This window comes from Choristoneura fumiferana, chromosome 3, assembly GCF_025370935.1.
Source record: "Choristoneura fumiferana chromosome 3, NRCan_CFum_1, whole genome shotgun sequence".
Lineage (NCBI taxonomy): Eukaryota > Metazoa > Arthropoda > Insecta > Lepidoptera > Tortricidae > Choristoneura > Choristoneura fumiferana.
Genome location: NC_133474.1, coordinates 22,898,478 through 22,916,829, shown reverse-complemented (window position 1 = coordinate 22,916,829; position 18,352 = coordinate 22,898,478). Strand labels below are relative to the sequence as shown.

Genomic DNA, 18,352 nt, shown 5'->3' with positions numbered 1-18,352 from the left:
TTTTTTCAAGTTTTTTAATGCTCGGTAAGTTTAGTACATTTTGCTCCTTTGTGACACGAATAACTATTTTTTTAATTTTGTAAATTTTTAGAAGATTTTTCAAACTTACGATTTTGGGGGGGTGGGTCATGTCCACTCATGCGCACTCCGCAAGATGACTCACAGAAGTACTAACTGCCAGTGTAATGACGACGACCAGGTGAATGTACCGTTCTAACGTTGTGATCTATCAACTCTACGTGCTAGCAACCTCGTTCTTACTCAGACCAATAACTCAGACAATAAAAGTAAAGAGTAGGTATAATTATATAATTTGAGGACGCGTTTCTGACTTCGTTGTTTGGAGTAATTGCGGGCGTTGGTGTTATATTGTTGTTTTGCGATCCATCAGCGGCGGCGCGCGTGTGTGTGTGCGCGCGCGTCCCGACGAGGCCTCCACGTGTAGCTCCGCCTTCTTACGAAACAAAAGACACTGCATGGACAACAATTGTAACAATTTGTGGCGCTCGCTTCTAGAAACACTAGGATCGTCTGCTCCATGAGCATGATTTATTTATGTGTGGAACATTTTGATAGGTACGTCATAGTCATCTACGTAACGTCTGTTAGCAAATATGAACTTAGTTCTTATTTTGTCTCAACATAGTTTGTTATGTCGATGGGTAGAGTAATCCTACTACAATATGGCAAGTGCGAAAGCTTGTGAGGATGTACTGGATGTGTGTATGTCTGTTACTACGTTTCACGCAAAAAGCTAGAGAGAATTTTGATGGAATTTGGCGCACAACAGATCTGATGAATTATAACGTATATTACCTACACACATAGGATACATTTTGTTACCGAAAATGCACACTTCCCGCGGGATGACGATGAACAAATTCTTCGCAAACTTACTTTTACAGCCTTATTCAAATTAAATTTGTCCATCCCTTGAAGGCCCGATGACTCAAAAAACATGATTAATAAACGTCTGTTAGCGCTAAATTCGATCAAGGCTCTGCTAAAGTTACCGACCGTAACCGCCTTTATGCTGGAAACACAAATGGCCGCCACAAGTTTGAAGCTGACTTTGATAAGCAAAAAACCATACCGAAGATATTTTAGTGAAGTCACGCAGATTAAAAAAAAACCATGAAAAAAAATTTGTGTTTTAAAAAATCCTGCCTAAGCATGACATTTAAATCGTATGAAAAAAAGATTAAATTTTTAATACATACATCTAAACGGCAAATAAACTTTTTTTATTTTGCTGCTAATTTGCTGTCATGGGTTTCCTTTTGAGGCCATTTTGTCTGGAGGTATTCGTCTAATAGGGCTAGAAGACTATGAATTCACAACTTCTTGACAACCGTCTAACAAGCTTAATCAGTCTGCTAAGTAACAGACCGATCAAACCTCAATTAAGGATTTTTTATGAATAAGGCTGTTAGTCTCTTTCAGCGTAGGCGCTGACGCTGGTTCAAGCAAATATGTCTGATGGGCCATCTAGTAGCGCCGACGAGCGGACTCGCATAATATCTATGTGTTATGTTATTAGGTATAGACAGCCAAAAAAAGCGCATGTACCGCATTAAGTAAATTACTTATTCTTGAATGAGCGTATTCAAAAGGGAAGACTGTAAAAGACTCAAACGCTAAGTCTAAGGACATGAATTTTGAACATGAAATAACAGTGAGACGCACTCATATTAAATGATATTGTACCGGATAACTCACGTCTTAAACCGAGTTTAGCTCGACATGTTTCGAGCTATTTCGTAGCCCTTCTTCTCAGGAGCACGCGACTCGGCGTGATTAAATTAAATGTGTTATTTGGTTCGATTGCAATCTCGTTCCCGCTGACTTATACTAGTAATTATCTACAGTAGTTTTGCAGGTGGTAGGACCTTGTGCAAGGTCCGCCCGGATTGCTACCACCATCTTGCTCGCTAATCCTGCCGTGAAGCAGCAGTGCTTGCACTGTTGTGTTTCGGCGTGGAGAGTAAGACAGCCGGTGAAATTACTGGCACTTGAGGTATCCCATCTTAGGCCTCTAGGTTGGCAACGCATCTGCAATTCCCCTGGTTTGCAGATGTTTATGGGCGGTGGTGATCTCTTACCATCAGGAGACCCACTTGCTCGTTTGCCATCCAGTCGTATAAGAAAAAAAAAAAAAAAACAGTAAAAATGCAAAATATGTAGTTATTCGAAGCACTTAACGACTTTATTACGTCAGATCAGAATACGAGCGAGTGGTGCACATTATAGGTATACACCATTTTACAAGCATTTTATTAACGTGCAATGTTTGTAAGTATGTCCCGGTTAAATCTTGCATATTAATTTTGACCCTCTGCCGTTGTTGGATTGACTTAAAATTTGACATACTGCAACACGCAAAACATTTATATTATTATGTTAAAATTTACCGCATTTAATTTATTATATAGAGGATTATAATATAAAATTGTACTTACCGTAGTATAGTACCTTCTCAAAGTAATGCGTGAATTAATCAATTAACTAACTAGAAACGTACCTACACTCGTCGCCGGCGGCGCGAACATTAATGCAACACAATAATTGAGACACCAATAATTACACCATCTCACCAGGGTCCTGTTACTCAAAGCTTACATCTTTAATAATATTAGTGTTTTGTCTTGTAAATTGATCGAGAAAATGAAACAAAACACTAATATTATTAGACTAGTAGCTTCGAGAAACTGGGCCAAGGCGGAGCAGACGCCGCGTCTCGTCGCCGTGCTTTGCAGCGCCGGCGCGGACGCAGCCGCTGGTTACAAACACAACCGTAAGATAGGTGTTAGTTAACAAATCTATTCCCACCAGTTTACCTAAAGTTTTACTAGGTACTCCACATCTCTCTCAGTCCCAATTTCTTCGCCCGCCACTTAAATATAGTGTCTTTGCTCTAGATTGAATTGAATTCACCCCACTGCCACTGCCACTGATGGATATAGTATCTATTAGTGCACGAAAAACATCATTTTGTAAATACTACAGCCGGGCTTTAATTATCGTAATGACACAGGTACGATTACATCACCTGTCTGCGAGTAAAAGTTTGCATCTTGCAACATTTGCAGCGGCCGGGTCACGATACGTGTGCAGTGCAGGGTATCACGTTCGAACCTAGCCTTTAGCGAGCAGAAACTTTGAGATAATTTATATAGAATATAATATCGTGTTGTAGTCCCGAGTGATAATATGTTAGGAATGAAAGAGGCGAAAGTTGACTATTTGAATATTTGTTCACATTCAACTTAATGTGTGGTTCATGAAACGTCCATTAAAGAAGAAATTGCCGGTCGCAAGTGGTCGGAAGCGGCCTGCGTCCACAGTGTACCTGCGGCTTTAACCAGATCTGTTCACCTCGTTGGCGGACGTATGTACATACTATATACCTACGCTGGGCTTGCCAATCCGCGGTCTCCATTTGATAACTTTTCGGCCCCACAGCCGTCTGTTCTCCGTGCTGTATGGCCGCCAGCCGCCAGTCATCCAAGCGGGCAACGAAGTACAAACATGTAGAGCCGATAATTACTTTACCCATTACTTCGCTTGCGTAATCCATTAGGTCCGGTATTTGAATTAAAATTCCGTAATTTTACAAAATTCTCATGGGAATTCTCAAGAAATACATCGTGCTCTTCATTTCTATTTTATAATTCTTAAAGCCATAATGAGTTCTATTTTATAAGTCTATAAGCCATAGAATGAAGCCGTGTTGGCCGAGTGGTTTGACCTATGGCCTCTCAAGCAGAGGATCGTGGGTTCAAACCCCGGCTCACACCTCACACCAGTTTTTCGAAATTCATGTGCGAAATTACATTTGAAATTTACCACGAGCTTTACGGTGAAGGAAAACATCGTGAGGAAACGTGCACAACCTGCGAAGCAATTCAATGTTGTGTGTGAAGTTCCCAATCCGCACTGGGCCCGCGTGGGAACTACGGCCTAAGCCCTCTCATTCTGAGAGGAGGCCTATGCCCAGCAGTGGGACGTATATTGGCTGGAATGATGATAAGCCATAGTGTAGTGTAGCCTAGCTATCCAGAGAGGTAATGCTGCCAGTCTCCTACGAACGGCCCCTCAAAGCAGCAGCCTTGAAGACATTTTCTATTTAGTATATGTTTTGTAAATAGTATGTAGATAGTAGTTGTATTTTTTTAATTTTGTATATGTGTTATAACTCTGTACTTGAAATTTGGTATTAAATATACTACATTTGTAATAATTATGTTCTACCATGATGGCTTTTTGTTGATCCGACCCTGGGGACCCTGGGGTATCTGGATACAGGGTGGTTCCCTATTCTTTAACTCCAGGTGATCTCGTGCCCGACACGTCCAGCCTGTCCTGTGTCGTCGGCTGTCGTCTGTCAGGTAGCTGCAGGCTGCTGCAGCGCTGCGATGGTTCTGCGACCACACGCTCTAACAAACGTAAAACGTAGAGTTGCACAAATACAACTTTCCTAAGTAAGTAATATAGTTATGTTATTGTGACTGTTCTCCATAGGGATCGCTCTATCTATTATAAATGTCTTAATAAAATAAGCTCGCTGTGCATTGTGTAAGCTGTACCTACTTTATAATTTAATCGCGCGATCAATACAATGAAAAGTGTTTGTTTTTATAAGTTTTATCTATGAATTAGCAAAACAAAAACATAATAATCAGGGTTGCGGCGGGTCGCGGCGCCGCGGCGCGCGCCAGTCGCTCTCTCGCCGCCCGCGCCGCCGCCCGTCCGCGCCCGTCCGCGCCCGCCGCGCCCGCGCCCGCGCCGCCAACGAGTCCGCGGCGGCCGCCGTGAGTGTCCGAACAGAGCTCCGGCAGACACCCCCCAAGGATTTTACACGACGATACTTCAACACGCGAAAAGTGACAAGTTTCCGTGAGTTTTTTGCTTTTTAGGTAGCTATGCATACTTGAGACTTAATCTCGTATTGATTGACCTCGTACATCTGTATTTAAATTAATAAACAATATATCTAATAGGTAGAGTCGAGTTCATAAACTTGTGAGCATAAATTTGATCAAAAATACCTGAACACGCTTCTACGCCGTTAACAATGAGTTGTGTTCAGATATATTTGATCAAATTTTTCCTCACAATTTTATGAACTCTAATGTACCCTAGTTTATGTAATAATTATGAATAACGTACGCAAAAGTACCTACATGTATTGCGCGCGAAAACTACATATTATTTAAAACATTTCTGGTAAAACTTCAAAAAATAATACCATTTCTCTACCCATACCCATGTTCAAATACTCGTATAATAATCGAACTAGGTACTAGGAATGAGTGTTGTGTTGTCACTTAGAGTGAAGTGCGCGTGCGCCGGTGGCGCTGCGACCTGCGCCACTGCGGCGAGGCTGCGGCCGCTAATCTGAGGCTACTACGCTACTATCTGTCGATCTCCTCTAACTACGGCGGCTGATTAGCATCTCTAGCTCACCTGTCCTACCGTCTCAGAATACGAAATACTTACTACAATTGTTAAAGCTACTAAGAAAAAAAAATGTTTATTCTGGTGGAAAAAGAAGTGATCTCTCCTATAAATCAGATGAAAGAATGTTTTGCTGCGTAGTCTTGTTTAGAGCCGTTTCCTCATGCTGTCAGTGTTACATTTGTATGCGACTGTAGTGGTGAGCCCGTGCGCGTGCGCGTGCGCACCAACCGCGACCCGACAGGGCGCATGGCGCATCCCGCCGCCGGCGCCGATACACTATCGTTATCAGATCGCTGCACTTGTACTTATTTGTTGACACGCAGCGCGCCGGCCGCGCACGCACACAGGCGCCGCGCGCGCGCACACGCCTGCGATCTTGTTGATAACGCTTTATTTATATTGAAGTGCTCGGGACAGTCTGCCAACAACTATGTATTATTTGTAGCAAACTATTTTGGGAAAATTTTATTATTCTTTCCGCTTTTTCTGATCTCCGGTTTAAAGAGCCACTCTTTTAGAATCGCTGACCGCCGGCAGATTCTCAGGGTTGGGGCTGCGTGGACCCTGCCCGGCACCCCGGCACCCCGGCAGCCCCGGGGGGGCCGCCGCCCGCGCCGCGTCCCCGGCGTCACTAGAGTGAAGCCGCAGCGCGGGGCTATATTAAAAATGTCGCTAATACGATGACGCATAACAACGATAAACGTACTAAATACAAACCCGCATGATAAGATCACGCATAACATAACATTATAGTTATGTTTATGTGAATACCTATATTTAAGCTGTGCGTTCTATAATTGAGAGAGAGAGAGAGAGAGAGAGAGAGAGAGAGAAAAACATTTATTTACACATATTGGATACACATAAAAATAAATTAAGTAGATGAAAAAAATAAAAATAACATCGAATAGTATAAAGTGGACCCCACTCGGCATAATGTTACGGCAAGCCGCAAAGCTATTTTTCAGTGGGACCCATTTAAAAACTAAAACATAAATACAACACACTATGACGACACTCATAACAATACGTATTGAGCATTGGTACACGTGATAAGCCTAACGTTAGTTTTCATAACTGTCTGTTGTTCGCGACTTCGACTACGAAGAGCTCGCTCGGCGCTATCCCGCGGCAACTGTGCAATTCCCCAGAATAAAACTAGCCTAAATCCTTCATGGGGGCTTCGTTTAGAGAGATGCAGGCGTTTACAAAATTTCACCTAAATCGGTTCAGACGTTATTGACAAACAACTATCTTCAGAAGCGGTCACATTTATACTATTACTATCTGTTGCCCTTGACTTCGTCTGCGTTAATCGCGCGCCAGAATTATACAATTTTCCAGGAAAAACTTGTCCCATGTCCATTTCGGGATCTTAAAATATCTATTTTTGATCAGGAATACCTTACATAGATGTAGATCCAGCTTCGAAAAAAAATAAACAGCTACATTGATCAAATACTAATAAATTGAAAATACAAACTGAAATATAGATGCATAGACAAACCAGAAAAATAAGACCAGCACTAGGAATTGAACCCAGGTCCTCGGCATTCCGCTACACCACTGCTGGGTAAAAATTTGGAATTGAAATAAAAAATACAAAAAGATTCCAAAAAAACAATCTTCACATATATATATTTATTAAAAAAAAAGAAACAGGCTACATGAAGTAAAAAGGTACTGAATAAAATTATTCATCCCCATTCGCGAGATAACTACATTGCTATAATTCTTGAAAATTTTGTAGGTACCTACTTAGCTTTAATTTACTTAGTTTTTAAATTATTTGTGGAAATTTACTAAATTTGATAATATTATCTAACATTCAAAACTAATAAAATATATTATAAACTAAACTAATAAGTATTACAAAATAAAAATGTCATCCCAATTTTCTGCCTTAGGCATTGACCCCAAGACACCGGCAGCATTACCTCTCTGAACTGTTATTTCTCTAATCTTTGCGAGAGGTAACAACAGCAGCTACATTGATCAAATACTAATATTTATTTTTAAATCTATGACATTTATGTTATTGAACTAAAAGAATTTCCTTGCTCACCCGCGACCTTACGATAGTTAAGCTTATGCAAAATATGCGTGTTCATGCAGTTCCTCCACCTCCACACTGTAAGAACACACACAAATCACACAAACCCATCTATCACCACCACCACACTACACTGACGCGTTTCGAACTCAACCAGAGCTCATCTTCAGAGTGAGTCTTGTCCTTCCAACCTCTTGGACTTTTGCACCCCTTGCAGCAATGACCTCACCTTGAACAATGGAACAAATCATTAAAGTACTCGTGATATTAAAAGCACATGGAAGAAATAAATAAATATTATAAGTACGTACACTAATAAAGTTACGAAATGTTCCCATATCAGCATTTGTATACATGTGTCCATTATTACCGGCAGCGGCGTTATCAGCATGCGGACATGCGCACGCGGCGCCCACGGGGCGGGGAACTTTAGCAATGTAAGGGCCTTCCCACATATTATATCGACGCGGAAGCGGCAAAAGCCGATAGAAAAATCTTTATGTCTACACAATAAGAGCGAAAAAGATGTCGACGCGTGGGCACTGGGCAGGCGCCGGCTGAACCGATCCGAGCCGAACCATCCCTTTTTAGCTCTCATTGCGTGGACATAAAGCTTACAATTTACTATACTAAAATGTACTTTATGGAGTACATACCAATTACAACGTCGAAAACTCACCTCTACCCTTCAATGCCGCTACAGCAGGGCTACTACGAAACTCGAAACTCGAAGTTCGTATCGTACCGTCCCTCTCGCTCTCGTATTAAATAGTATAGGTAGCACGGCGGGAGCGTTAGAGCAGCAGGGCTGCAGAGCCGCCCAGCAGATGCGGCACAGCTGTCCCTCTTCAGCTATCGCCCCGCCCCATAACATTGTTTTTATCGCGATAAGTTTTAATAAATAAGTCTTTGATTCTATAGGCGTATATAAAACAGTGTGTAGCTGCATGGCGTGAGCAGTGGTTTTTAGTGAATTGTACCTAATATTGGTGCGGTGTGGCGGGCTGGGTCTGGCTGGTGGCTGCGGCTGCTGGCTGCGGTGGACCGCGGGTGGCTGCGGGCGGCTGCGGGCGGCTGCGGGGGCTGCGGGCGGCTGCGGGGCTGCGGGTGGCGCGCGGCCGCCCGGGCGCGTGCGTCAGCGCGTGTTTGCGCAGCCGGCGCCGGCGCCTCGCCCATTGTTTCGGTGGCCCCTGCCCCCCCCCCCCCTACCGCCCCTGCCATCTCACGCATTGTGGTATAACCTTGACGCAAATTTTAGTCAGTAAGTCAACATAGAATACGAATTATGATGAACAACTAAACTGAACAAATAGGTACCAAAATTGTACACCAACTTGAGCTGATACCCAGTCACGTAATGAAAGCAGCGGTTAAAAGCGGTGCGACTGTTCATATAATTAAAAGATCGAAATCGTTTTCCGAATTCTTTTCTTTTAAACATAATTTGAAATAAAACACAAAATAACTAGACTAGAATAGTAGTTGATTCGATTTATCTTTTTTATGGGATAATTTACTGTCTATGTGGGTTGACAGTAATTTGATGATTTTTTTATTTCGTGTATAAATTAAAAAATATGTACATTAATAGTTTGAGCCTGAAATAAGAGCATGAACAGTAACATAGTGACATGTAATGACACTTAATTTAATTTAATTAGAAAAATCTTTTGTAGCATTTTTTTCGATTTGATATTTTCTTTGGTTTGTTCCTACCGACCTAAATACATAATATGTATAAGCTTTTCAGAACAATATATATATATATTATATCAAACCTAAATATATAACTATATTATATCTACTAGTGAGATCCTATAATTGGCATTATTGATACCTACTATAAAATAAGTTTACTCTGTAAATTAAAGCTGTTGGTTCTCCGAAAATAAATAAAATAAATAATTAAATAAATAAAGGTTATCTCCATTACTCGCATTCTTACAATACCATCGCGTCTCAAAGTCAAGATAATTACTCGTATTATGCTAGCCAACGCTTCAACAGTCCTTCCTCGAGTAGCGTTTTGCCGGCGCCGGCAACAGCGCCATGCTATTAACTATAAGTACTTAGAGTACGAGTAAGCCGTGGTGGCTAGTGGTTTGACCTATCGCCTCTCAAGCAGAGGGTCGTGGGTTCAAACCCCGGCTCGCACCTCTGAGTTTTTCGAAATTCATGTGCGGAATTACATTTGAAATTTACCACGAGCTTTGCGGTGAAGGGAAACTGCACAAACCAGCGAAGCAATTCATTGGTGCGTGTGAAGTTCCCAATCCGCACTGGGCCCGCGTGGAACTACGGCAAGCCCTCTTGTTCTGAGAGGAGGCCTGTGCCAGCAGTGGGACGTATAGGCTGGGATGATGATGATGATGATGATGACTTAGAGTACGAGTACGACACCTCGTGTTACTAATAATATCTAGGTACGCTAATGGTAATGTTTTGGTCGTTCCAGACGCTGCCCGCGGGCGCCCGCGCTGCCGCATGCGGTGAGTGACAGGCGCGACGCATTCTCGCCAGCGCACAATAACGAGCCGTAGTGAATCGCTGTCATTTATCCAAATTATCATTTTGTATATAACTTGCAACCCGTCGTCTCGTCGCACGTTTCAATCTCACCGAGAGCGGTTCCGTGGACGACCAGGCGCAATCGTTTCTTATGACGGTCGGCCTCGCGCTCCGCAGGAGCCGATGGTGGTGGTGCGTGGTGGCGCTGGGCGCGCTGGCGGGCGCCGCCGCGCCGCCCTCTGAGCGGCCGGAGCTGCTGGTGACCGCCGCGCTCGTGGGCGAGGACGAGGCGGCGGGCGCCAGCGCGGGCCCGGCGCTGCGCCAGCTGGCGGCGCTGGTGCTGACGGCGCGGGGCGCGGCCGCGCGCGCGGTGCCGCCGCCGCTGCCCGCGTGCCGCGCGCCGGCCGAGCGCGCCTGCCGCGACGCCGTGCTGCGCGCGCTGGCGGCCGGCGCGCTGCACGCCGCGCTGCTGCCCGCGCCGGCCGCCGCGCCCGCGCCCGCGCCGCCCGCGCTGCGAGACGCGGGACTCGACCTGCTGCCCGACGCCGCGCCGCCCGCGCGCCGCCTCTGCCGCGCCGCGCCCTCCGCGCCGCCCGCCCGCGCCGCGCGCTCCATGCTGGACCTGGCGGACCCCGCGACGGCGGCGCTGTACGACGTCTCGCCGGCGGAGCTCGCGAGAGCTGTAGCCGCCAGTTCCAACGGGACCGAATCGCTCGACTGGTAAGATGATTTCATTATGATTCGTTATTTCATACACCCCTACACTACCACTGGACAGGAGTACAGACACGAATCTCCTATGCACCACATATCTGAGCTTGTTTGTTTCTTATTTTGTCACTGAAATAGCGACACTAACGACATCTATGTTTTTAGCCCTCACGAGAAACTTTCAAACATTCCATTGGAACTAACCGCTCATCTCTTGTCCGGGTGAGCGGTTAGATTCCATATAGATGTTCCAACTCGTATCGTTTCAGGTCGACATACCCCAACGACACAGTGTCCGCGGAGGTTTGCTCGGCAGGGCCGTGCGCCACGCTGCTGACCAGCACGGCCAGTGAGGCGCGCGCGCTGCTGGCGGGGGCGGGGGCGGGGGCGGAGGCGGGGGCGGGCTGCGCGTGCGCGCCGTGCCGCTGGGCGCGCGCCTGGCCGCCGTCGCCGCCGCGCTGCCCCGCGCGCGCATCGCCTGCGACGCGCTGGCGCGGCCCGATGGCGCACCGCTGGGCCCACCCCCGTGCGCCGGCGCCGCGCCATGCGCCTTCGAGCCGCTGCGCCTGCTCAAGCTGGCCAACGTGCGCGCGCTGGCCGCCGCGCCCGCCGCGCTGCGTGCGCTGTCTCAGCTGCAGCTGGACGCGGCGCAGCTGGCCGCGCTGGGACAGCACGCGGCCGTGGGCGGCGCGCGCGCGGCCGCCGCCGCGTTCCTGGCGGCGCACCCGGGCGTGCGCGGCGCCCGCGAGGTGCGCGTGAGCGTGCTGCTGCCGGGCGCCACGCGGCGCGAGGGTCTGGCGGCGCGCGCGCTGGCGGCGGCGGCCGCGCTCGCCGAGGAGGACGCGCCCGCGGCGCCCGGCGCGCGCTTCAAGGTTGAGCTGTACGACGACGGCTGCTCGCCGGCGCGCGCCTACAAGCACCTGCTGGACGCGCTCGGCACGGGCGAGTACGGCGCGCTGACGGCCGTCGCCGGCCCGGCCTGCGGCGCCGCCTTCGCAGACGTGACGCGCCAGAGCCCGGCGCACGCGCTGCCAGTGCTGGCCTACACGCCGCAGGCCGCGCCGGGGGCGGGCGCCGCGCTGCTGGCGGCGGGCGACGCGCGCGACGCGGCGGGCGCGCTGGGCGCGCTGATGACGCACATGCGCTGGCGCCGGCTGGCCGCGCTGACCGAGCCCGGCACGCGCGCGATGCTGGACCCCGCGCGCCTGCGCGCCGATCTCGTCGTCCACACCGAGCTCGCCGACGACCGCCCCGATCCAGACTACGAGTCGATCTCTCGGGTACGGTTTATCGAATCGCAGCATGATTATTTTATGATCAGGCACGAAACGATATAGTCCAAATGACTGACGATATGCACTCAAAATCGACATGATTTTACCGGCCGAGCAGTACCGACCTGATACCAACAATAATTAGCGACATGTTTTTCCCGTTCTGTTAGTGTCAGGTAGAAAAGTAGGTACGATTAATAATAAAAAATAATAATAAATATCATGGGACACTTGACACAATTGACCTAGTCCAAACTAAGCAAAGCTTGTACTATGGATACTAGGCAATGGATAAACATACTTATATAGATAAATACATATTAAATACATATTAAACTCCAAGACCCGAGAACAAACATTCGTGTTATTCACACAAATATCTGCCCCGGCCGGAATTCGAACCCAGGACCTCAAGCTTCGTAGTCAGGTTCTCTAACCACTTAGCCATCCGGTCGTCCGGGCGACCACAATGCGCGAGCCAAGCGAGATGCAAATTAAGTTATTTTTTTCTAGAGTTAGAAAGATTCGTCTCGGGCTGCATCTGCTTTCCCCGTTTGCTTAAAAATTACCTACGCTGTATACATGTCGGCGGCCGATCGTAAAATCCGCCAGATCCCGACATTCCTAGGCATATCGTAAAATGACGCCATTTCATGATATGCCTAAAAGTCGCCTAGGCATATCACGATGGGCCTGAGAAAAAATACGGCAGATTGATAAGAACAAGGTATTCGTCGATATTCCTAGTTCCATACCGGGTACATCGTGATATGCCGAAAAAATAAAAAAACCTAGCTATATGACCAGCGAAGCGAGGAGTGGTTAGTATGAATTGTGACCACAACGCACAAGCCGAGCGAGATGCCGCGGCAGTGGACGGCGAAGTGACAGAACCAATATTGCGGCGTTTTATGATATGCCTAGGAATTTCAAGATCTGCCTAAACGTGACTAGGCAAATCATTAAACGGTGAGTTTTGAACGATATGGTGGATGTCTCTTAGCCAATTCATGAAATGGCGCCACTTCACGATGTGCCTAGGAATTTCGTGATCTGGCGGATTTTACGATCGGCTGCCGACATACATACACGTCTGTACGTTAGTCAAGCGTTCGCATCGCACATCGCAGATCGCACCTGAGCAGGTGGCAGCTGGCAGCTGGCAGCACTCGTTATCTGCAGTTGTCTCGTGTTGCAGTGGGCGGAGCGGGCGGCGGCGGCGCGCGCGCGCGTGCTGCTGGTGTGGGCGCAGGACTGGCGCGTGGTGCGCGCGGCGCTCTGCGCGGGACTGCGGGCCGGGCTCGCGCCGCGCGCCGGCGCCGTGTGGCTGCTGCCGCCGCTGGCGCCCGCCGCGCTGCAGCCCGCGCCCGGCGAGCGCTGCGACGGCGCGCAGCTGGCCGCGCAGGCCGCCGCGCACCTCAGCGTGGCGCCGCGCTGGCACGCCGCCTGGGCCGCGCGCGCGCCGCCCGCCGGCTGGGCGCGGCGCTGGCGGCGGCAGTGCGCGCGGCAGGCGGCGGCGGGCGCGTGCGAGGCGCCGCCGCCCTCCGCCGCGCTGCTCTACGACGCGCTGCGGCTGTGGGCGGCCGCGCTGGCGCGCCTGCTGGCCGCGCGCCCCGCCGCCACGGACGACCTGCACGACCCTGACATCATCCGGTCAGTGATACCTTCTCGGCGCGAACGCTTCTAGGACGACCGCCGTTCGACATGAGCCTCGTGACAAACTTGAGTTGTGAACCTGCGGCTTTAACCGAGTCATCCGTTCATCTTTTTGGAACATAGATCGCCTACACTCTGCTCACCGATCCGGGGTCTCCGTATGAATACTTATCGGCCCCGACGGCCATTCGTCTCGGTGTTGTACCAACCTATGACTTGCCCGTTGTCACTTTGACGAGCCCACCCGGTTATGTTGGTGATCGTGACCGTCGTTCTTCCATGTATCTGCTGATTTCTGATTCGATCCCGTAGAAAAAACTCAGAGCGCAGCCTTCTCCGTAGCTCGCTGAGCGACTCTGAGCCTATAAATTTATCTTAGGGGAAGCACAACGTCTCGGATCCATATGATTATTAAATCATCCTACAATCATCGTACTGACCGATATAAATGTTACACGGTACATCCTCTAATGATCGTTCGTGTTCGGTTTCAGAGCACTAATGTCGGACGTCACTACCAGTAACTACACGGGGCTGACGGGCAGCTTCGAGTGGGAGGGCACGGCGCGCGCGGCGCCCATGGTGCTGCTGCAGTGGGACAACGGGACGCATCGCGCCGTCGGCAGCTGGCCGCGCGGCGCGACGCCGATGGCGCTGGCGCCCGGCCCGCGCTGGGCCACGGCCGGCGGCGCCGCACCCACGGACGGCGGCGAGCCGTGCGCGCTGCAGCCGCTGGCCGACGCGCTGGGCGCCGACTGCCAAGTGGCGCTGGGCGCGCTGGTGGCGCTGCTGCTGGCCGCGCTGGGCGCCGCGCTGGCCGGCGCCGGCTGGCTGCTCAAGCGCCGCCTGGAGCGCCGCTACCGCCGGCGCCTGGCCGCGCTCGGCCTGACCGCGCTGGCGCCCGAGCCGGCCGCGCCGGACCGCTGGGAGCTGCCGCGCGAGCGCGTCGTCATCAACCGCAAGCTGGGCGTGGGCGCCTTCGGCACCGTGTACGGCGGACACGCGCTGCTGGGCGAGCGCCGCGCCTGGAGCGCCGTCGCCGTCAAGACGCTCAAGCCGGGCGCCGACGTGGCCGACAAGCTGGACTTCCTGGCCGAGGCGGAGGCGATGAAGCGGCTCGACCACCCCAACGTGGTGCGGCTGCTGGGCGTCATCACGCAGTCCGAGCCGGTCGCCACCGTCATGGAGTTCATGCTGTACGGCGACCTCAAGGGGTACCTGCTGGCGCGGCGGCACCTGGCGGAGGGCGGCGCGGGCGCGGGCGCGGGCGAGGCAGACGAGGTGGCGCCCCGCCGGCTGACCGGCATGGCGCTGGACGCGGCGCGCGCGCTGTCGTACCTGGCGCAGCGCCGCTTCGTGCACCGCGACGTGGCGGCGCGCAACTGCCTGGTGTCGGCGCGGCGCGGCGTCAAGCTGGCCGACTTCGGCATGGCGCGGCCGGTGTGCGAGAGCGACTACTACCGCTTCAGCCGGCGCGGGCTGCTGCCGGTGCGCTGGATGGCGCCCGAGTCTCTGCTGCGCGGCGTGTTCTCGCCCGCGTCGGACGTGTGGGCGCTGGGCGTGCTGCTGTACGAGATCGTGACGTTCGGCGCGCTGCCCTACCAGGGGCTCGGCAACGCGCAGGTGCTGGCGCGCGTCACGCGCGGCCGCCCGCTGCGCCCGCCGCCGCACCTCAACCCGTCGCTGTGAGTGCCTGTGCCTGTGTGCCTGTACCGCGCCTCTCTCGGTGCTCCGGTGGCCGGCGTCATGACAATAAGTATGCGTTCGCAGGGAGGGGCTGATGAAGTCGTGCTGGCAGACGGAGCCGCGCGCGCGGCCGAGCGCGGCGGCCGTGGCTGCCTTCCTGGCGGACGCGCCGCGGCTGCTGACGCCGTGCCTCGTGCCGCTGGACGCGCTGCCGCTGGACCTGGACCTGGAGGACGCGCCCGCGCCGCCGCCGCGCGCCGAGGTACCCGCCGCCTTATTGCCTCGAACGACCTGATCTCGTCACCGAAATATGAAGCTGTTGTATCGTTACGACACTATTATACATCTGCTTTTGTTTAGCTCCTATCGCAAACTGAGAAGAGAATATAGTCTTGGGTGTTTTTAAAAAAAAATTACCTACCCTTTCTTTTTTTTCAACTTTAGAAAAAAATGCGGTTTTTCCTACTCAGAATCAAGAGCACAATCGATTCCGATAGTTTATAAAAATGTCCCTAAAAAAAGTCAGTCTTGTGACTTTTTTTTCATAATAGGCGTAACTGACTCATGAAATACAAAAAAAAAGTATTTTAAAAAAAGGTACCTACACTTTTTTTTAAAACACCCAACTACGAACAAAAGTAATTTGCTAGTTTTCCGTTGACTGCATGCTTGCTTAGATACTTTTTGCTGACTGTAGGTCATACACACTTGCGTTCACATTTATATACCTACTCAAAAACTACCACTTAAGGCCGAGGCGCGGTTTTTAACCGCGTGACATTTTTATAGCTACAAGTAAAATTAAAACCGCCAGTGCGGCCGCTTGCATTAGTTTCCTTGATTCACAAAGTATATATATATGTAAACTGTACTGTACTTGTGAGATCCTATAATTGGCTTTATTGGTACTATAAAATAAGTTTACTCTATAAATTAAAGCTGTTGGTTCTCCGAAAATAAATAAATAAATAAACTCTTTATTGTATGTACAAAGTAAACGAACACAATTGACAAACAATGAAATATATGTACAAAGGCGAACTTATCCCTTTAAGGGATCTCTACCAGTCAACCTTTGCGTGGATGAGAGGAGCATTCAGTCAGTCAGTCACGCGCGGTTTAAAAACCGCGGCGGTTTAGCCGTAGTGCGACCTGGGCCTTACGTAGCAATACAATTGTTATTATTATGAAATAAATGATGTTGTTAATGCATTTAAAGCTATAAAATATCGTGTCCTGTCGCAGGAGCTCGCGGCGCGCTGGGTCTCGTGGGCGGCGCCGCCCTCGGCCGCCACCGACACCACGTACCTTAGCGCCGACGCGCGGAGAGCGTCCGACGCGCCCGACGCGCCCGACACGCCCGACACGCCCGACACGCCCGACACGCCCGACACGCCCGACACGCCCGACGCCGCGCCCGAGACGCAGCGCTTCCTGCCCTGAGACGCCGCTCGCCTCCACCCTCACACATTCCACGATGTCTAGTCAAACTGTTACTGTTAAGTATTTATTAAAGAACCTTGTAAATATAAATGTAAGTGATTTTTTTCTCTTTAAAAGGTCGTTTCATTTCACGGTTTATGAATTTTATGATATTAATAAATAAAATATCTAAAGTAGATATAAATAGGTAAAAAAAGACACAAAACTAGCTTACACTAACATAACAAAAAACCGAAAAAATAGGTAACTAAAATAATATTCCATATTTCTACGTTCAATTCCTCCTATGCCTGCCAGGAAAGTCATTCTTCCAAAACACGAGTCTAAGGGATTAAGAGGCAGTTTCCGGTTTAGTGCATCCAAGATTTGGAATGACCTCCCCCACCTCTGCGTTCTAACATGTCAATACCAACTTTCAGAGACAGATTGCAAAGAGTTTTCTTACAGAAACAAATAGTAGAGGGTGCGTTATATTGTACATACTTAATATTATCTAAGACTTGACAGCACAATGTCATCCAGCCGTTCCTGCGGGACAGTACCTAGTAGTAATATTATATGTAATTGAATGCACATGATCGATTATTATTTGATATATTTATTTAGGGCCATGTTCCAAAATTTCAAAATTTATATATGTTTATTTTCTCTTTTTAGGGTTCCGGAGAAAAATGGCAAAAACTGAACCCTTATAGTTTCGCCATGTCTGTCTGTCTTGTCTGTCTGTCTGTGTCTGTCTGTCCGTCCGCGGCTTTGCTTTGGGACTATCAACGCTATAAAGCTGTAATTTTGCACGAATAAGTGTGTATGTAAACTATGCCGACAAAATGGTACAATAAAAATTTCAAAAAACATTTTTTTTAGTTTACCTCCCATAGACGTAAAGTGGGGGTGATTTTTTTTTCTCATCCAACCTTGTAGTGTGGGTATCGTTGGATAGGTCTTTTAAAATCATTTAGGGGGCTGCTAAAACGATTTCCCCCCTCTAAAATCTAAACCGGTGGGTGGAAAAAATTGAAAAAATTCAGAATGGTAATAAGTATATCAAACTTTCAAGGAAAACTATAACGGCTAAGTTTGCTTGAGAATTATTAGTAGTTTAAGAGTAAATAGCAGCCTAAGGTATAAAATATACCTAAACTTGGAAGATTCCGTATAAAATACGAAATCCTTAGAGAAATATTACTTATTTTTTTCGTAATGTCTACGGAACCCTATTTTGGGCTTGTCCGACACGCTCTTGGCCGTTTTTTTTTTGTGAGCAATAAATGTTTTTTCTTTCTTTCTTTCTTTCAAAATTCAGGCTTCTAGTTTTATCCACGACGAAGATATAGGGGGCTCGAAAATGGGCAGAACTGCTTCGAGAAAAGGAAGGTACGGCGGTGCCGCTTTATTGCTCGACTTCGTGGGGGGGGGGGGGGGCACTGCGATGCCCCCAGATTTCCAAGAGCTAGATCACTATTACAAGACGCACTATTTCATTGTTAGTAACTATCGGTCTTAATAAATTAATCCATCAAAGTGCTATACAGTAGGTATATTCGAGCCACTCAAAAATATG

General features: G+C 49.2%; 1 protein-coding gene across 1 annotated transcript; it reads left to right on the top strand.

The window, feature by feature from the left end:
* The first annotated feature begins 154 nt into the window (after positions 1–154).
* Positions 155–16,881, top strand: LOC141426143 (uncharacterized). The gene is made up of 10 exons (XM_074085003.1): positions 155–199; positions 4,683–4,896; positions 9,969–10,002; positions 10,199–10,741; positions 11,002–11,125; positions 11,167–12,012; positions 13,205–13,659; positions 14,157–15,347; positions 15,433–15,610; positions 16,594–16,881. The coding sequence occupies exons 1-10, from the start codon at positions 155–157 to the stop codon at positions 16,789–16,791; spliced, it is 3,828 nt and encodes a 1,275-aa protein (XP_073941104.1). The 3' UTR covers positions 16,792–16,881.
* Positions 16,882–18,352: the final 1,471 nt, after the last annotated feature.

Excerpts from the sequence above, each read along its gene's own strand:
- LOC141426143 (XM_074085003.1), top strand. The coding sequence starts at position 155 with ATGACTCACAGAAGTACTAACTGCCAGTGTAATGACGACGACCAG. Across the intron at positions 11,126-11,166 it reads GGGCGGGGGCGGGGGCGGAG|CGCCTGGCCGCCGTCGCCGC; the intron begins GCGGGGGCGGGC and ends CCGCTGGGCGCG. Across the intron at positions 13,660-14,156 it reads CACGACCCTGACATCATCCG|AGCACTAATGTCGGACGTCA; the intron begins GTCAGTGATACC and ends GTTCGGTTTCAG.